This window comes from Ziziphus jujuba, chromosome 4, assembly GCF_031755915.1.
Source record: "Ziziphus jujuba cultivar Dongzao chromosome 4, ASM3175591v1".
NCBI classification, from domain to species: Eukaryota; Viridiplantae; Streptophyta; class Magnoliopsida; order Rosales; family Rhamnaceae; genus Ziziphus; species Ziziphus jujuba.
The window spans coordinates 6345209-6366397 of NC_083382.1; the positions used below are offsets into that span (position 1 = coordinate 6345209).

The 21189-nt window shown below is 36.9% G+C and overlaps 1 protein-coding gene, 1 long non-coding RNA gene and 1 pseudogene across 4 annotated transcripts; 1 reads left to right on the top strand and 2 right to left on the bottom strand.

Moving 5' to 3' along the window:
- Nucleotides 1-4906: 4906 nt before the first annotated feature.
- On the bottom strand, nucleotides 4907-7388 carry LOC132803512 (disease resistance protein RPV1-like). Its single transcript, XM_060816708.1, has 6 exons — nucleotides 7237-7388; nucleotides 6259-6443; nucleotides 5967-6102; nucleotides 5487-5865; nucleotides 4977-5252; nucleotides 4907-4918 (listed from the first exon to the last, which is right to left on the bottom strand). Exons 1-6 carry the CDS (start codon nucleotides 7386-7388, stop codon nucleotides 4907-4909), a joined length of 1140 nt encoding a protein of 379 aa, XP_060672691.1.
- Nucleotides 7389-7822: 434 nt separating this feature from the next.
- LOC107416354 (probable LRR receptor-like serine/threonine-protein kinase RKF3) lies at nucleotides 7823-20740 on the top strand (annotated as a pseudogene).
- LOC107416369 (uncharacterized) lies at nucleotides 16615-20233 on the bottom strand. 3 transcript variants are annotated; one of them, XR_007240553.2, is made up of 5 exons: nucleotides 19566-20233; nucleotides 18816-18898; nucleotides 17836-17891; nucleotides 17637-17743; nucleotides 16615-17177 (listed from the first exon to the last, which is right to left on the bottom strand). It is a non-coding gene; the product is annotated as an uncharacterized LOC107416369 (long non-coding RNA). The 3 variants fall into 3 exon arrangements; XR_003055481.3 differs by having other exon boundaries at nucleotides 16615-17743; nucleotides 19566-20230; XR_001581290.4 differs by lacking the exon at nucleotides 17637-17743 and having other exon boundaries at nucleotides 19566-20228.
- Nucleotides 20741-21189: the final 449 nt, after the last annotated feature.

Consider the following 21189-nt stretch of genomic DNA (forward strand, 5'->3'; position numbering starts at 1 on the left):
CTGGTAGTTATATTTTGACCCCGGAAGAGTCAAGTCCACCATTTTCGGCTGTTCCGGACGCAAGGGTTAACTCCGTTTTGCCTAATTCAGCTCCATTTTTGGTCAAGCCATAATGTCAATGGAAGAATCATCTTCGGGAGCTATGGTTAAGCTCACTGCCATAAATTATACACTTTGGAGACCTCGGATGGAAGATCTCCTCAATTGTAAGGATCTGTTTGATCCTATAGAAGCTAAAGGAGAAAACCCCGATCCCAGCAAAGTAGCAGAGTGGAAGAAATTAAACAAGAAAACGATCGGTCAGATCAGGCAATGGATCGACCACAGTGTCTTCCATCATGTAGCGAAGGAAACGGATGCATATGCCCTCTGGATAAAATTGGAGGACATGTACCAGGCCAAGACTGCTCGGAACAAAGCCCTGTTGCTTAAGCGATTGGTAAATTTAAAATTACAGAGTGGAACTTCTGTAGCCGAGCATACCAGTGAGTTTCAGAGCTTGGTAAATCAACTATCTGCTGTGGATTATCAACTAGGGGATGAGGATCAAGCCCTCCTACTTCTAAGCTCTCTTCCAGATAGTTGGGAGACATTGGTAGTCTCTCTCAGTAATTCGGCCCCGAATGGCAAACTTACTATGTCTATGGTTAAGGATGCCATATTTAATGAAGAGGCCAGGAGAAAGGACATGGGCATGGATCAGTCACATGCCCTCATCACAGAGAGAGGAAGACAGCAAAGAAGTGGTCGAGATAGGGGGAGAGGCAGGAGCAAGAGCAGAGGCAGATCTACAGACGGCAGAAAATCATCATATAAGTGCTATCATTGTGGCCTAGAGGGTCACATGAAGAAGAACTGCAGAAAGTTGTTGAGAGAGCAGAGACTCCAAGGTAATCAGCCGAAGAAGGATGGAGAGACACTAGTCACTGTTACAGGAGAAGTGGCGCTCTGCTCCACCGAAGAAGAGACATGCCTTCATATATCAACCCAAGATGTTGAGTGGGTAGTCGATACTGCAGCATCCTACCATGTCACCCCACACAGAGATTTCTTCAAAACGTACAAAGCAGGAGACTTTGGTACGGTAAAGATGGGAAATTCCAGTTTCGCAAAGATTATGGGAACTGGTGATATTCAGGTAAAAACGAATGCTGGTTGTACAATCACTTTGAAGGATGTCCGTCATGTTCCAGATCTTCGGCTTAATATACTTTCGGGAGCAGCCTTAGACAAGCAAGGCTATGACAACTACTTCAGCAAAGGCACATGGAAAATGACGAAAGGTGCCATAGTTGTCGCCCGAGGACATATTTGTGGAACGCTGTACAAGACTCATGTGAAGATATGTGCAGATAGCCTCAATATTGCAGAAGGAGAGGCGTCTCAAAATCTGTGGCACCAGAGACTCGGTCACATGAGTGAAAAAGGATTGTCCACTTTGGCAAGGAAGAAGCTTATCACTGTTTGCAAGGATGCTGCACTAGATCCTTGTAGTCACTGCTTATTTGGTAAGCAACATAGAGTCTCCTTCAGTTCCTCTGCATCGAGAAGATCAGAGTTGCTTAGTCTGGTGCACTCTGATGTTTGTGGTCCCATGGAGGTGGAATCATTAGGTGGCAACAAGTATTTCCTGACCTTCATTGATGATGCTTCTCGGAAGGTGTGGGTATATTTCTTGAAGACTAAGGACTAGGTATTGGATTACTTCAAACTGTTTCATACCATGGTAGAGCATGAAACAGGAAAGAAGCTGAAATGTCTCCGCTCAGATAATGGAGGCGAGTATACTTCCAAGGAGTTCGATGCCTACTGCAGAAGACACGGCATTCGACATGAGAAGACGGTCCCTCGCACCCCACAACATAATGGAATAGCCGAAAGAATGAACCGAACCATTATGGAAAAGGTCAAAAGTATGATCAGTATGGCTAAGCTGCCAAAGCCATTTTGGGGAGAAGCTATTCGTGCCGCCTGCTATTTAATCAACAGATCACCGTCAGTACCGTTGAATTTTGAAATTCCGGAGAAAATGTGGTCGGGTAAGATTCCCTCCTACTCTCATTTAAGAGTGTTTGGTTGTTTAGCTTATGTACATGTATCCAAGGAGCTCAGACAGAAGCTCGATGCAAGATCTACTCCATGCATCTTTATATTATATGGAGATGAAGAATTCGGATACAGATTATGGGACCCGAAAACAAAGAAGGTTATTAGAAGCAGGGATGTAGTATTCCATGAAAACCAGAAAATGGAAGACATTGAAAAGCCCAGAATGTCTCCTAATTGTAGTTCTAGTGCCGAGAATTTTTGTCCTAATCCAGCACCAGCACAAATAGCCACAGAAGATAATGAGGTGCATGAAGATATACCAGAAGCAGACCAGGAGGAAGAAGGGGATATTGAGCAGGGGGAGACTCAATCCTCTCAAGCAACTGCAGGGCCATCACAGCGGTCAGATGATGGTACACCTCCTGAAACCAGTGGTTTACAAGTTCGGAGATCTGAGCGAGGGCGAATTCCATCAAAGAGATTTCCAGAATCTGAGTATATTCTGCTTACTGAAGAGGGGGAGCCAGAGAGTTTCCAGGAAGCTGTTTCTCATCAAGAGAAGGAAAAGTGGCTGCAAGCAATGCAAGATGAGATGGAATCCTTGCAGAAAAATCATACTTATGAGTTGGTTGAGCTTCCAACAGGAAAGAAGGCACTAAAGAATAAATGGGTGTTCAAGCTCAAGAAAGATGGCAGCGGAAAGGTGGTGAAACACAAAGCCCGATTGGTGGTCAAAGGATTTCTTCAGAAGAAAGGAATTGACTTTGATGAGATTTTTTCACTAGTGGTAAAAATGACTTCAATTCGAGTCATTTTTGGTTTAGTAGCAAGTCTAAACCTAGAGCTTGAACAGATGGATGTGAAGACAGCATTTCTTCACGGTGATTTACATGAAGAAATCTACATGGAGCAGCCAGAAGGATTTGAGGTTTCAGGGAAAGAAAACCTCGTATGCAAGCTAAAGAAGAGCTTGTATGGCCTCAAGCAAGCACCAAGACAATGGTATAAGAAGTTTGACTCGTTTATGGTGAGTCAAGGCTATAAAAGGACTGCAGCAGACCAGTGTGTTTATATTCAAAAATTTTCAGGTGGAAACTTCATTGCACTTTTGCTATATGTGGACGACATGTTGATCGTTGGACAAGATGCAATGAAGATTAGTCAGCTGAAGAAAGAATTGTCTAAGTCCTTTGATATGAAAGACTTAGGACCAGCTCAACAAATTTTGGGAATGCAAATAATCCGAGACAGGAAGAATAGAAGGTTATGGCTATCTCAAGAGAAGTATGTTGAACGGGTGATAAAGAGATTCAACATGGATAAAGCCAAACCGGTCAGCATTCCACTTGCAAATCATTTCAAGTTGAGTAAGAGATTGTGCCCCTCATCCAAAGAAGAGATAGAGGAGATGGCTTCAGTACCATATTCTTCAGCGGTAGGAAGTCTGATGTATGCAATGGTGTGTACCAGACCAGACATTGCTCACGCAGTAGGTGTTGTGAGCAGATTTCTTTCAAATCCTGAAAAGAAACACTGGGAAGTAGTCAAATGGATTCTCAGGTATCTTAAAGGTACATCGAAGCTGTGCTTGAGCTACGGGGGAGGTGATCCAATCTTAGAAGGCTATACAGATGCAGATATGGCCGGAGACCCTGATAATAGAAAGTCTACATCAGGTTATCTCTACACTTTTGCAGGAGGAGCTGTGTCATGGCAGTCAAGATTGCAGAAGTGTGTTGCTTTATCCACTACTGAAGCAGAGTACATTGCCGCAGCGGAAGCGGGTAAGGAAATGTTGTGGTTAAAGCGTTTTCTCATAGAATTGGGCATCAAGCAAGAAGACTACAAGATACATTGTGATAACCAAAGTGCCATGGATTTGAGCAAAAACTCAATGTATCATTCCCGTACAAAGCACATTGACATCCGCTATCATTGGATACGCGAAGTAATAGATCAACAGTTGCTGAAACTGATGAAGATTCACATAAAAGAGAATCCAGCAGATATGCTAACAAAAGTTGTTGCTCAAGAGAAGCTGAAGCTATGCAGAGACATAGCTGGAATAGATGGCAGATGACCATCAGTTTTAAATGTGGCTGGAGGGGGAGAATTGTGAAGTCCAGCCGCACCAACCACAGCCGCACCAACCACAGCCACCATTTTTGACACCATTGCTGCACCGAATGGATTGTTCAACAATTGTGGGCTAAGCTGTTGAAGATTGTGGCCATGCAACCAACCTTGTAAGCCTATAAATAGGCTCCTTCCCGTTGCATGAAAACCAAGTCAAGAGAGCAAGCTCAATATTATCCCAAGTGAGGAATATTGAGAGAAAACTCCGAGAGAGAGAGTGTTTAAGTTCCAGAGAGAGCTTGAGAGAAGAGTGAGCAATTCCAGAGAGAATTTGAGAGTGTAGGGAGAGATTCCACGTGAGAATCCAAGAGAGAAGTTTTTTGTATTTTTGTATTCTATTTCCAAGAGAGTAATAGAATTCTTTTTATTTTTCTTCTCTAAAGTGGTCAGAGAACCACAAGCTTCTTATTTATACTTTGACAATGTCGGTGGATTTAGCTTACTCAAAGCTTCTAGACTTCTCCTCACAGTCGGTGCTCGATATTGTAATATTAGATATTTTTTTCACCAATCACGAAGTTGTACTTGCTTTCCAAATATATCAGATATAATAGATAATTCTAGAAGCCCAAGTCAATGTTGAATATTCAAGACATAGACTCTCAAGTTTTGGGACCGTTGACATGTCAGGGATTTTGGTAAAAAATTTGGAGAAACTTAAGTTGACAAATTTCAAGTTCTCAAAATTCTGTATACAAAAGAGAAGAAAAAAACAAAGAGATTATGAAATTAGCTACCAAGAGTACAAAACTTGAACAAAATTAAAACCGTAAACTACATAATGAATGTACCTTGAATCCTTCACCTAACTGATGGATATGGCTATGAGGCATGTTGAGTATGACAAGTTGTTTTGGACCCGGATTGAATGGCAATGTGGGAAATTGGTATCCAGACCAATCAATGTACTTTAACTCAGTAGGAAGATACTCAACGGCTGTTGAAATAACCACATTATGAAATATAAGCAACCGAAGCCTCTTCATGTTCTCGAATGCTTTAGCACTCAAGCATAGAGTTTTTGGTTTAGGCAATTCCAACTTAATGCCTTCAATTGCATTCGTTCCCTAAATGTTCAGACCAGATCACAATACATTAGCATTTTATGTACTAAAAACATACATAGTCTCTACTTGTTAGATCAAAAGAGCAGTAGGTCCAAATAGATGACTTACCAGGTCCTCTAAGAGTACATAGAAAATATCCTCAGGAAACCACAATCTACTTCATTTCCCTACTTCAAGGGATTCTTGGCAGACAATTTCCCAACCCACTTCTTGGAGTAACTGATGCATTCTCACCTTATCCGACTCTACGGTTATGAGAGACATATCAAGAAGAACCTCGAATCCGTCGATTGGCGAGAACTTAAAACTACTCCCAAGAACTTTGATGACATGATCTTTGTCGTCTCCAACTAAGAAACATGCAATATCAAGGAAAATAGTTTTCACGTTATCTTCTAAAGCATCAAAACTTATTTTAAGTGTTTCATAAACCTGCTTGTTGGGTTTGCTTTCCAAATTGTCAACTGCACTCTCCCATGCAGGTTTGCTCCTCTTACATAGATAGGAACCCAACACTACAAGTGCTAATGGAAGGCCATCAGTATAACGCACAATACGTTCTGAGAGCTCGTAATAATCTTGTATAGGTTTGTTCTCTTTAAAAGCATTCAAGCTAAGGAGCACAAGCGCATCATGACAGTCAGGTCCCTCAACCATAAGGTTAGGAAGTGCTTATTTCTAGTCGTAACGATAATTCTACTTCCTGAGCCAAACCAATCAGGCGTTCGAGCCAATTTGTCCAACTGCTCGAAGTGATCCACATCATCAAGAACTAGAAGTATTCTCTTGTTACCAAGCCTTTCCTTTATAATGTTGATACCTCTATCAGTAGTCCCAACCTTTAAGTTTTCTATCCCACAGCATATCAAATATAAGTGTTTCCTGTAATTGAACTAGGCCACAATATTGGTTTGATGTTTCTTTAACATTTGCAAGGAAGCTGGCACCTTCAAACTCATCAGCAAATTTATTGAAAACAACTTTAGCAATAGTTGTCTTGTCTTACCTACACCATCAATTCCATATATTCCTATCACTTGGGCATCATCATCTGATCCAACATTCATCAACGGATCCAAGTCCTTAACACGAGCTTCTAATCCAACTGGGTTCTTGGCTTCATCTAGATGTGTGCGATTCAATTTGCTCAATGCCGCTTCCACAATAATTTGGATTAACTGGGATTCATCTCTGTACATAGATTCAAAAGAAAATAAGAAACTTATAATACACAAAAAGCTGCCAAAATTGACAAAACTAGGCAGAATTAATAATTAATCAGGAAATTAATGTGTAAATCTTCTTGAAACAAAACAAATTAATTTGTAAAAATTTTATATATTTATTTTATTATTATTATTTTTTTAACCAATATAGAAGAAATTCAATTACCCCTCTCTTTCTCATTTCAACTATACATATATATATATATATATTCTTGAAACAAAACAAATTAATTTGTAAAATTTTTATATATTTATTATATTAATTTTTTTAACCAATATCGAAGAAATTTGATTACCCCTCTCTTTCTCATTTCAATTATATATATATATATATATTTTTTTTTTTCCGATAAAAAAAAGATGAAAAATGTTAAACTCCTCTCCTAAGTAGGAATTAACATAATCAACAAGAAAAATGAAGCCCACTGTCAACATTACTACTCCATCTCATTCTAACCTTTCATAAATACACCCCTCTCCAAAGTTACTAATTTAAGTCAAAATTAAAACTACCTTCAAAAAAGGAAACAGTTAGTCAAACATTCTCCATCTTCAAAATCCTTATTGCAAAAAATATTGCAACAATAAATTTAAACGATACTTTTATTATTATGTGCTTAAATTATATTTATATTTATATATATATATATATATATTTTTTCAAAATTTTTTATTATTTGTATTAAGCATTTGTTTTGCAAACGAATTTACATAGTATATTTTTCATAATTTAATACTAATTTTTGCCCCCCACTTACCTAAATTCGTGGCTCCGGCCCAGGTGATCTATATGCCATCCAGCTAGATTGCCAGCTTCCTTCAAAGCATCCTTCCATTTGGGCAGCTTTTCCTTGTATTTAATATTAGTTGAATTAGCTTGGTATACAGCTGATTGCTTCTCCAAAGCCATGTGTCTGATTTCTTACTAGAGACGGTTCCACATTGAAAAGGATTGGCCAAACCAATTGTCGATGCTATTTTCGACGCTCCATGATCTTGACCAGTTCGTCCAAACACCATGGGGATGATGCATAATTTTCAGAGAAGACACCGATGGATATTTTAGATGATTCAATTGTTCTGGTCAACGAGGGTGCAATTTCTTCTCCCTTGTGAGCAGCTTGTCTGCAGAAGTATGAATTCCTTTCTGACCTAAAGCATTATTAAGATGGGAAATGAAACTGTTACGGATATCTTTTCCTCTGAAACTCAAAAACACGTCGTATTCCAGGCTACGATTAGAAGAAGAAGGAGGAGGAGAAGAAGAAGAGGTCATCTCGGAAAGCAAATCAGCCATGAATGCAAAATTTATTTATAATTTAGTACATAAGACTTAAGAGTCTCATGCATGCGCTTCAAGTACTGACACAGCCTCTTGAGGCTGTTCTTGTAGGTATATATATATATATATATTTAGCTTTTCGAAGCAAGCCATCCAGCTCCTAATTGCAGACCACTTTCGCTGCAGTTTCACTCATAAAATAAACAAATAAATATATATTAAATAATAATAATAATAATAAATAAATATATAAATATAGATGTGTGAAAACTAAACAAAGGAGGCGGCTAGTGGGAAGAAGATAATCTTAAGTTTTAACGTGATGAGAATGGGCTAGGCTTTTTGTAACACCCCGTCCCAAAGTACAACGGAAGTTTTTCAACTATAACCAAGGGTGACCATTGACCGTTAACGTTGACCGTTGACCGTTGACCGAAGGGGTCAAAAGTTGACTTTTTGACTCGGATGAAATTCTAGGTTGACTGAGGTACCGTTACGAAGTACACGTTGGCACGAATTCGTAGACTAGTAGCACGTTGAAAACAGAGCTACTGTTTGAAAGATATGAGCAAAACAAGTTGGGGTCCAAACTGTCCAAGGGATGCCGGAGTTGACTTTTTATTCATGCAAAATTGAGCTTTGACTCATGCATGGTTGTGAAGTGCTCGTCAATACGAGTCCGTAGACTAGCGGCACGTCTGATTTGGACATGTGGTTTGAAAGTTATGGACCTGTAGAGTTTTTCAAATACTATATTATTTTAATATTATTTTTGAACGTGTAACAATGTGCCACGTGTGACTTAATAAATGTGACCATGTGTCACCATGTTGAGATACCACATGTCAACCATGTTTAATACCAAATTATTATTTTATTGTTATTTTATATAATAATATTATATTTAATATTAATTAATTATTTTAGTTTATTTTATTTTCCTTTTTCTTTTTCTTTTTCTTTTTCTTTTTTTCTCCCCACGTGGGGAAAAAAGGGGGGGGACACGGGAGGAATTTCTTTTTCTTCCTTCTTCTTCCTCCCTCGTCTTCTTCTTCTCTTTTCTTTTCTTCTCTCCCTTGGGTCCACCGGCCTTCACCAATTCCGGCCACCACCTTGCTACACGTGCCGGCCAGTGATGAGTGGAGGGAGGAGGCAAGCTCGGCCGCAAAATTTCATAGTCACGGGCCGCCGGACGCGCCCAGATCGGGCCGGAGAAGCCCCCGGCTGGAAAATTTTCTCTCTCCTCTTTTCTTGTGTTTTCCGGTGAGCCCAGTCCAAATTGCCACCCCTTTCATCCTATTTTGGGTTCTCTAAGTTCAAATATGGTCTCCAATCGTTTAAATTCGAAGTGGTTTGTAAGATGCGAAGGAATCAAGACCGACCGAAGCTTTCCGGCCACCGTCGGTCGAATTGAACTCAATAGAGGTCGGTAATGTGATCCTCATCTCACAAGCTTTCCATAGACATATAATGACCCCCCAGGTACCGGGTATTATTTATCCGAATAAAATATTAATTTATTTGACTGTGTGTGAATTGTGTTCTAGGAGCACCGGTGAGCCGTGGAATTGATCCCATGGTGGATCATGGTTTAATTGCGTGCTCCAAGTGAGTGACCCACCTTTAAACCTATTTTGGGATAATTAATTATATTTAATTGCTGTTAAATTGGTATCTAGAATTTATACTCATGTGGTGTAATTTAAATATAATCGGGAAAAAATATTATTTTATGTATATATATTTATCCATTGATGCTAAAAGGAATTTTGGGTCATTAAGAAATTCCCGATTATTATTTTATTATGATTTAATTGTATTTATTACACATGAGCAAGTATTTTCAGTAATTCATTGTGGTTGGATTTTATATTATTTTTGGGCATAATCGGTTTAAATATTTTGAGAAAATATTTGTTTAATTTGATGGTTTAAATTTTATAATTATGCCCGTGGTATATTATTTGTTGAACCTCGTGTTATGAGAAAAATTATTATTTTATCGTTATCGATATTTTCGTACCGGGTTTGTTAAAAGAAAATATGTGGGATGGTGAAATTGAAATTTGGTATATTTCCCACGGTGATTTTGGAAAATCGGTACGGTTATAATTAAATTAATAATTATTTTAGACGCACTCATACAGTATTGGTGTTCTGGTATATATGTGGTTAGCGCACAAGTTATTATGTCTCCCGTGAGTTGCCATTGGACCGTGGGCAGACAGGTTTGATATAGTGCACATAGCCGCCCCCCTCCTTGGCCGGGATGACGGTTTCGGCAGAGGTACTGTCGGGACGCCGAAGTGCCGTTTGCAAGTTTCTCTCTTTAATCTCCCCGCCAGTCGGTGCTCGGGATGCTGGGTATCGGAGGGCATCACTGGTATATGGTGTGGTACGTCAAGTACAAATTTTCCGGATAGAAATTTCAAACCCCAAAGAGTACAAAAATTATTTATTATAATTTATTATATTTAATTTATATTTGGGCTATTTAATTATTGTTTATTAAGTTGTTTGATCCCTTGGTTTTCGGGAAGTACGAATATCGGGTTTTGTGAAAATGTTTTAAAAGGGGAACATTTCCAACGGATTGAATAGTGAGGGTTTTGAGAAAAAGTATTACCTTCAAATGTTTATTTATTTATTTATTTAATTGTTCGGTATTGATTAATTAAATCCCTTTATTTGTTATATTATTAATATTAAAAGTGTTCAGTAGATAGGGTCACTCACTGAGATGATTAGCATCTCACGTTTTTAAATTCCGTTCCCCTAGGTCCAGGTTGGAGACGTTGATTGTCCAGGACGAGCCCAACGTCTCAGTTCATTGCCGAAAGTCCAAGAAGTATTCCTTCCCTTTTTCCTCTCCATCTTGTGTTGCTTTCTTATCTGTCATTTTATTAATTCCACATTCATTAGTATAATGCTCTGTATACTGTATTGGACGTGTAGTTATTATTTATGCATTGGATTGCTGTTATTTCTTTGAAGTGCTGTAAATTTGTGGAATCAATTTGTAGTATTGTGGGAGGAATAAGGGGATGCTTTTAGAAGTGTGTTTTCAGTGTAGGAAATTTTTGGTAAGTCCTACCCTTAGGGGAGGTGCTGCCGGATTTTCCGTTGGAAGGTTCGGTGGTATTTCGCTGGGATCAGGGCTTGTCTAGGGTTCCGGGAAGAAATTCTGGACGGGTCCTGACACTTTTGGAAACGTTTTGGGCTGGTTATGGGCTATTTAATAAAAATAAATTTGGATTTACAGTTTTTTTTTGTTTTTTTGGGAATTTGGTCCAATGTCCTTCTTAGAAGGACCATGATGATATATACCCTTACATTAGTAAACTTTTTTATTTTGCCCTTTAATATCCATTACAACCTTAAAAAAATTTTAAAAGACCTGTATGTCATTTATTTTAGATCTAATACAAGGAAACCTTTTGTGGCTCTTCCGATTCAGCTTATGGATTCTCATCCAAAACTAATGCTGAGATTAGAAAGAGGACCAAATTCAAGGACAACAAGTTTGAGTTCGATGAAAGCAATGCTTAGATCTTCAGGCTAATGCTCGATGATGCCCATCTTCAATCTTGCCTTATTTTTACGAGTATCGGAATGCTTTTACCTTCTCGCTTATAGTTATTTCTTCTTTGCTGCTTTAGAAATACTTGAATGGTGGATCGAAAGAATCTGGGTCTTTAGCAAACGGTGGTTTTGTTCTGATTCTAATAGGATTTGTGGGTGTTTTTAAGTTTTTGATGTTGCTCGCCAAGGTTTCTTTTGAAAAATCTACATCGAGGAGATCGGAGAAGCAATTGAATGTTCTCTTTGGGACTTTGGGAGCCATAGTTGGGAATATGGTTTGCTTCCTAATTAGTCCTTTGGTTTTGGATTTCAATTTTGGTCCACTTGATGGTTTTGATAGATCTTCAATTGCTGTTTTAATGGGTTGCTTAGTTGGTTTTCTAGTTATGCTTGCAACGAAGAGTGCTAAGGCGTTTTGGCTTGGAACTGATCAGTCCAAGTCTAATTTGGCAATGATTTCATGCGGATGGTTTGCTAGACTAATTCTATATTCACTCAAATTCCCCACTTGCTTGTGACTTTCTCTTTCTCATCTGTTCCTTACCATTTTTCCACTCTTCCAAACAGAAAAGAAAGGGGGAAAAAAAAATGAAGTGTCAAACTAGCTGGCTGAAGATTCAGTTCTTAGTCAAATGCCAATTCCACAACTACCACCTATTACTCCACCATCTCCATTCTCATGCTTTTCCTTTTCATGAAACTCAAACCCTAGCCCAATGCCAATGTCCCTCTTCTGGTTCTTCTTCCTCATTCTCCATGCACTGTTACTTCTATTCTTGCCGATCCCATCATTCTCCTAGAAAAACGCCAACGTATCATGCCCTCTCAACTTCACTGTCATCTCGAAGTTGGCTTCAAATGACGGCCACCCCAATTTCGATGTCCCAACCACTTGCAGATATGTGATTCAAAGCTTAAGGCTCGTCAAGTCCATCTATCTCCAGGCCATAAACAACTTTGCGCCTCTGCTGAAATCCTCTGAGTAATGCCGATCTGCCTTCCAGCTCTTACTCAACGATTATGGTTAGAATTTCGATATTCAATCGTCGTGCAGATTCCAGACTAGCTGGATCTCCAAACGCTGTGTGAACATCACCAATAGGATGGAATTCAAGCATGTAATTCCCAAATCCATGATCAATACTGTTGTCCAGAATTATAACCAGTCATTCGCTAATGGCTCTCCTTGCGCTTCGTGCACTTCAGGCTTCGTATTTGACTGGACCTTCTATCGGAAACGTATTGAATTGTATGGTGTTACCTTTGATTTACGCTGGGGCTTTCGCGAATTATCTTAGACCCATAGATTTAGGGACCGCCGAGTGTTTGTACTCACTTTAATTCACGTCCAAAAGCTCTAGTAAGAATAAAAAGACTGTGATTGTGGTCGTTGTGATTTGTTGTGTTTCTTTATTGTTGCTCGTAATTGGTAAGTTCTGGTGGTGGAAGAAACATGCTCTGAGATGAAGAAGAGGAGACTGGGTAATAGAGAGGTAGGATTCGATTCTGCATTAGAGTCCATTAGTGGAAGCACCAATTTAGTTAAATTCTCATTCGATGAGATTAAGAAAGTGACTAGAAATTTTTCTAGTGATTATATCATTGGTAGGGGAGGATATGGGAATATGTATAAAGAGGTACTGGTAGATGGTTCCGAAGTAGCTTTGAAGAGATTCAACAATTGTTCCACTGCTGGGGATACCAGTTTCACTCATGAGGTTGAGGTAATTGCCAGTGTTAGACATGTCAATCTTGTTGCTTTGAGAGGTTATTGTATTGCCACAACTCCAATGGAGGGTCACTAGAGAATCATTGTGTGCAATTTGATGAAGAATGGTGGTTTTCACAACCATATATTTGGTTATAAGGAGAAGAAACTTATTTGGCCAATTCGTCAAAAGATTGCACTGGGGACCGCAAGAGGATTGGCTTATTTGCATTATGGGGCTTAACCTGGAATTATCCACATAGACATAAAAGCTAATAATATAATTTTGGATGAGATGTTTGAAGCCAAGGTGGTGGATTTTGGACTTGCAAAGTTCACACATGAGGGAATGACACATTTGAGCACCAGGGTTGCTGGAACTATGGGATATGTTGCCCCAGAGTATGCCTTGTATGGACAGTTGACAGAGAGAAGTGATGTGTATAGCTTTGGTGTTGCGCTTCTTGAGCTTCTAAGTGGGAAGAAAGCACTTTTTATTGGTAATGAGGATCAACCCTCCCTTGTGACCGATTAGGCTTGGTCATTAGTGCATGATGGCAGAGCTTTAGATGTCATTGAAGATGATATGCCAAACAAAGGTCCATCTCAGGTTTTAGAGAAGTATGTATTAGTTGCAGTTCTTTGTTCTCATCCACAGTTGTATGCTAGGCCAACAATGGATCAGGCTGTGAAAATGTTGGAAACGGACATGTCAATTCCCTCCACTTTAGAACAGCCAATTCCTCTGGTAGCTGAGCTTAATGACATTGAAAGATCTATGAGCACTAGCGGCTCGGGTATGCCCATGAGTCCTAGAGGTTATAGTTCATATACATATGAAAGTGATCGCCCTTTGGAACTCGAGGGAGAAAGACAAACTTCAGGTTCCCGAGTAGAAAAGCTTTCATAGTCGGAAGGGGCGTGTTTGGGCTCCAATTGGAAGTCGGGGTTTGTATAACTTGACGTAAGAGATAAATTGGTGGTGTTTGTTTTCACTCTCCACTAATTTGTATGCTTACCCTTCGTTTATTTCTTGGCTTACACTGCAGGGTTCTTTGAGTCTGGACTTTGCATCTCTCATTGTAAAGATTAAGATAGATGCATTATAGAGTTGATTCTTTGAATTGAAATAGTGTGAACTGGGTACATAATTTTTGCTGTTAGTTGAGAATAATTTCATACTTAATGAAACCATTTTGTGTTTGGAAGTTTGATGATTTGCAAATGCAAAGATGCTAACATAGCAGTTGTACCATAGTTCATACCCTACTCTAGATAACAGGGTTGTATGTAATAGTTATATTCTACATATTCTTTTCTGTTTTTGTAATTTTCGTGTCTCTTCAAAAGGAAATTTTAAGTAATCAACTTGGAGCTGTGCCTGTTCTGCAGGGGTGATTGCGGCATTTTTGCTTTGAAATTTATTGAGCACAAAAGCAGTGAGGAGAACCTTTTATTTGGCCCGGAAGACAATAGTTGGTTTAGGAAAAAATATGCTGTTGAGTTGTATGTTAATAAATTTTCAATGTAGATCGTATGTTTAATGTTATGGCACCCTACGCTGAATCTAGCTTTACTAATGATAACCATCGACAAAATAAAAGAAAATAAGACCCTCAGTAGTGATAGAAATTCAAACAAACATGATTACCGATGGTGCATCGGGAATTCCTGATGTCGACGGGTCCATCGGTAATTACCGATACGCTTTTGGTGACATCAATTCACATATTTTTTTACTCCAAAAAGTCCGCCAATGTGTGTTTCTGACAACAACATGCAAAATATACATTCATCAATGACCCGAAACAGAAAAAAAACCCCAAAGGTTCGGAAAAAGTTCTCAAATTGGCACAAAAATTTGATTACCGTAGGGCCTTCGGTAATTGCTGATGAAACCTATGGTAATCAATTTGTAGTTGCTGGAAACATTACCGTAGGTTTCATTAGTAATTACCGAAACCCCTATGATTATCACATTTTACCAATTGTTTGGCCGCCATAAGTCCCCTAATGTGTGTTAAATGCAACAATATGCAAAATATACATTCTTCAATGATCCTAAGGAGAAAAAACCCCAAAAGTTCTGAAAAAGTTCTTAGATTGGCACAATAATTTGATTACCGTAGGGCCTTCGGTAATTACCAATGAAACCTACGGTAATCAATTTGTAGTTTCTAGAAAAATTACCGTAGGTTTCATTGGTAATTACTGAAACCCCTATGGTTATCACATTTTACCAATTGTTTGGCCCCCACAAGTCCCCTAATGTGTGTTAAATGCAACAACAAGCAAAATATACATTCTTCAATGATCCTAAGGAGAAAAAACCCCAAAATTTCTAAAAAAGTTCTCAAATTGGCACAAACATTTAATTACTGTAGGGCCTTTGGTAATTACCGATGAAACTTACAGTAATTTTTCAAGCATGGACAAACTGATTACCATTGGTTGCATAGGTAATTACCGAAGACTCTACGGTAATCAAATTTTTGTGCCAATTTGAGAACATTTTCATAATGTTTGGGGTTTATTCTCCTTAGGATCATTGAAGAATGTATATTTTGCATGTTGTTGCATTTAACACACATTAGGAGACTTGTGGGGGCCAAAAAATTGGTAAAATGTGATTACCATAGAGGTTTTGGTAATTACCGATGAAACCTATAGTATGTTTTCCAGCAACTACAAATTGAATGTTTTCACTTATTAATGTTGTTTTCTCTTACTTTATCAACGGTTATCTTTAATAAAGCTAGATTTAGCATGTTCTTGGTGGAAACACACATGATTGAAGTTGTCGGATGGAATTGTGGTGATTCTTTTACGACAGTGGATAAATGTCAATTACTGACGATGCATTAGTAATTACCATTGGGCAGTAATAGCATCCATGAACGAGTAAGAAACCAACAAAAAACTGAAGAAATAACTGAACACAGAATGATACTTTAGAAACACAATACAATAGATGACTTTGCCAACAAAACAACACATAAAACCAACGTCTATTATGCCAAAACACATGTTACTCGGTTAAGCTACTAATTGCATTCCTTACTACATTGCATAATACACGCATACCGCATAACATGCCCCTATTGTCTTTTATTCACCATCATTCATAAAGTTTTCCAACAAGGTTGGTAATCTTGTAAGGTTGCCAAAAAAAAAAGGTAGATTATTGACGATTCGCCCGTTGGTAATCTTGTTCATTTCTAATTTTTGAATATTTTTTTTATCATATTTTTGTGTGTTTTCTTTTGTTTACCATGATTCTCATCATAAAATGAAGTTGCATTGAGCATAAATCTTGGTGTAAATAAACATTATCAAAGTGTATAAGAATTAAACCTTGGCATGTTTACAAGTTAGGTTCTGCTCAGCATAAGGTCAAAATGTAGTTATTTTTACCAACTCACCAGAAATGAAGGCACCTGCAGAGGATCCCAGCAATAAAGCATTGACACTCAAGGATGTTTTTGGATTCAAAGCGTGTTGTGTGGAGATTAATAAACAAATAACTGAAGCAGATAAGAGTGTATAAGAATAATACAGAAAACATATTAAAGTGAGCTTCCATTATTTGCTTATAATGTACAGAAGTATTATACAATAACATCATTGAAAAGGAACAAATACTACTTGGACATGAATCATAACTACACTAGTGTTCATTATTTTACTAAGAGTGGTAACAACTCATCATTAAGGCATAGTAAAAAAGATGTCGGGTCATTATCAAAACTTCATTTTTGGAAAATTATAAACATATATACAAGCAGGAAAGTTGGCTTTCCATAAAATTATTGCTCTTCACTAACTTCAAAAGAATGATCTAGCTACCAGATATGAGCTGTTCAGGATGTTAAACATTCCAACATATTGTATTGCTGCTGGCATGTAATCACGTTAAATAGAAACTTCAAACTTTTCCATGTCTATGTTGCTGCATTATTCTACACCTCTCACATCATCTCATATACCTGCATCTGGAGAAAACTGAGGAGAGCTCATTTTAAATTTAAGGAATAAAAACAAGCAACTGCTTTTTTCACCTAAACAATTAACAGCCAGTCCTCTAGTAGTCATATCCTCTTAATGCCTCAAGGATTTTATCCACCCATCTACCATAAAAAAAAATTATATCAGGTAGCATGTTCAAATAATTGATCATAATCACATAAAAGCAAGCACGTATATTCTTCTGGTCAGGTACAATGTGAAAATTACTACAAGGAATCCCACTTGTTAAAAAAAAAAAAAAATCAACAGCTATCATTTTGTCAAATTCACAACTGGCACAAGTAAATTCTTATAATTGACACATAATTTCTCCATTTGACCATGCCAAAAGTATAAAATAATAGAAACAGAGTAGCTCTCCGTGGGGTGTGTCCCTAATTTCATCTTCTAAGGGATTCTTTATAACCCCTTCAGTCTAAAATGGAAATAAAGTTTTCCATTAGTACAAGTGATTGAAAACCATTGGATGGCTCTATTGCAAAAATGTAAGAGAAATCAAATAAAAATATTAAAAAAAATATGGCCCTTTGATAGATCACGAAACTGGTATGCAACTTAACTATCGTCCAGGTATGTTCAGAGCCAGAACTATCAAGTAAGGCTTCTCTCTCAAGATGTAATGTATATACTTTCTTCGAATTCTATCTTCGAAGAAACAAGAGTATGCCTACGACAAGACAGTGAAATGAGAAAAGGTAAATTTAAACATTTCGAAATATTCAGTCAGAATGAGGACACAAATGAAGGTGCAACTCATACCTTCCTAGATGCATAGATGCAATAGGTCCTCCATATCCAAACATGCCAAAAAAGGGCTGCATAACCAAGATATGCTTAAAAGATAAATTTCAACAAGTAACACTAAGAAGACAGTGGACACAAGACATAACGTACAAACAAATTGTACTTTGAATATGGAGGAAGAAATGCATGCTAATAAATAATCAAGAGAAACAGAAAATAAGATAAAGTACATGTAGGAAATGAAAGGTAGACTTCTCTTTATATTAGAATGAAACATACATGAACAAGCTACAAAAGTTAGTGTCTCATTTTCACCATATAAATAAGTGTATGCACAAGATAAAAGCAAAATAAAAAGATATTGAAAACAGATTTTTCCATAAGGTATGGAGGTTTTAACCCTATTGCCTGTCCTTTTGAAGACCTGTGAAGTGATGCACCCATTTTGACCCTATATAGAATATATGTAAATGACACCATTTGAAGAACACAAAAACCTCACAGAATATGGAAATCAGAATTTGAAAATAACACTTATTATCATAATAAAAATAATGAAAAATGTATTTTCTTGTCAGGTTGCTTAAGGTTTTAGTTCTTTCGTAAATTCTTCTTCTGTTTGACACTAGCATATCCACTTTATAGGGAAAAAAATTTCTTTAATTCATTATGCCTTTTTGAAGTACCAATCGCTTGTTCAAGGAATTACATCAAGAATGAGTATTAAAAATAAAATATAAGAATTGTAAGAAAAAAAGCAGTAGGAATTGGTTCAATGATCACACTAAGTATATTTCATTGTTTAAAAAAAAAAAATATATATATATATATATATATATAATATGGTGTGATAAGACGAAGCTTAAGGAATTTCAAATCATTTCAAGATCTTGATGTGGAAAGACATGAGCTCATAAATGCAACTAAAAAAATTATTTATTGTACTAATAGAAAAGCATATATACAATATTAGAAAAGATACTTGTTTTCCTTACCACTTTACAGTTGAATTCTCATCACTGCCATCCATTCCAGGATGAGGGTTAAATATTGAAATCCTCAATCAACAATATCCACTCTGCAAATATTTAAAGAAAATGTATATTTACCATAAAGTGATACTTTAAAATGTATAAAAAATTCAAGGTGGGCAATGTAAAAAAAACATGACCACTGAAGTAGGGTATAAAAATAAAAAAACAACTACAAAAGTGTTGGAAGACCAATTTTAGTAAATACATAAATTTAAGCTGCTAGGCATCAAAATATAATTCAAGGCAACCAGGGATATGTAGCACAATTATTCTAGAAATACGCACAAATCACAGATAATTTCTATCCAATTGAAGGATAAACAGAAAAGTTAATATCAAATAAGAAGGTATCAAAAGACCAGTTTATTTAATACAGAACCCAGTAAGTTAACTTTTTAACCTCCACAGAAATTCAAGTTGATATATAAATTAGGAACAAAAAAGAGCTTAATTCCAATAATTAATATATTACATGGGGACTGCATAAATAATCATAGCCCAAATTACACAATTGCCTAATTTGCAGGTTTCATAGGCAAAGTAAATAATAAGTCATTTTAGTTCACGCTCTGCCTTCCTAACATAATATCTTTTAAATGAAAATCAAGCAAGAAATCAATAAAATGTCATTTAACTTAGAGCAAGCATACAAAGGACATAGAGTCAGCATAAAAAGGTTATCCAGTTAACACTTATCATAACAAGACCCACCTAATAAGTCTTCGATCACCTTCATTGTTTGACCATACTGCTTGCAAGGAATTATCTTGGTATATGATCAGATTAGCGTAAATACCTAATTGAAAACAAAATTGAAAACACAGTGGGTCATTTTTTAAAGCTATGACAAAAAAACCTTACAATAAGATTGGCAAGAGCAGTCTCCTTTACTGCGCTCTCTTCCTTGCTTGCCATTACTTCATCGTTTCCTCTCTCTCTCTCTCTCTCCCTCTCTCTCTCTCTCTCTGTGTTTTTATTTTGTTTGGGATATGACCACTTCAGTTCAGCGTCTAATGCTCACACATTTGAATATTTAGACACCATCGTCGATTATGTTTGAATCGGAAATTCGAAAACTCAAACCCTAACCCTAAATCTAGTTTTTTCGGGGGAAGGGTGAGGAAGGAGAAGAGAAGATCCGGTGAAAATTTTGAAGGAGTAGAACTCAAAGGGAAGTGAAAGAAAGAAAAAAACAGAGAAGGGAACAATGGACTTTTCGTTTAATTTGTTTTTGATATCTCAAAAGGGTACTATAGAAATATTAAAAAATAAGAGGGCAAAACAAAAAGAATTAGAATCGAGTGGGTAGATATTGTTAGGAGGACTCCAATAGGGGTAAAGGGCCAAATTCCCTTTTTTTTTTTAACATTACAAAATACCCCAAAGCCCATCCGCCGCATGCTCTCCATGCATAACTCCAAGCTAGTCATCAAGTCTTTAAATTTGAACTTGTGCCTTTGTCTCCTCTCATTGGGATTGCATTGCTCTTCACGACCTTGCACATTAGTAACTCCCTCCATATTGATGGTGACATCTGAACTGGCCATCATGCCTACTTTCACGTTACACCAGTCGTATGCTTGGGTAGCAATTGGCTCTGATACCAACTGTCATGGGCCAACGCTCCTGTACGGTACTTAGCACCTCTTTGGGCAAGCTAATACTATGTGGAAGCTATGAGTAGTAAAGCAGGAAGTAGGAGAGTTTGAAAGAATGTGAAAAATGTTTATATTGCTTAAATTCTTAGATATGTTACAAACTTGAACCTATGCGTTCAAGGCATAGGTAGAGATGCTCAACCAGTTGAGCTAACTCTCTTCGTCAATTTGAATTTACTGTTTACTAAAAGAAAAAATAACATGGGGGTTCATGTTTTAAAAAATTAAAAATTTTGCTTTAAATAAATTTTTTTTTTACTAAAGATATAATAGTAATAATAATATAAATTTATCAGAAAATGAAAAAAAATATATACCAAATAAATAAAAATATTCTTTTAAAAATAAATAATTCATATAATAAACAATTTTTTATTTTAAAAATGGTGAATATTAATTAGAATTAGAATGTACAAGCAGCCAATGGGTTTTGATCGTTAATATTATTTATATTATCTATATTCATTTAAAATTTTTAATTTTTTTATGTGAAAAATTATATACTTTTAATATAAAATATATAATTTTTATAATTTTATGAACATCTCTATTAATATTTTCATAAAATTATAGTTTTGATATTTCCCATCATAATTATATTTTTATAACTTGTTTCACGCACACTTTCCCAAATACGGTCAACTAAGAAGCAACTTTTTTTTTTTTTTTTTTGTTTT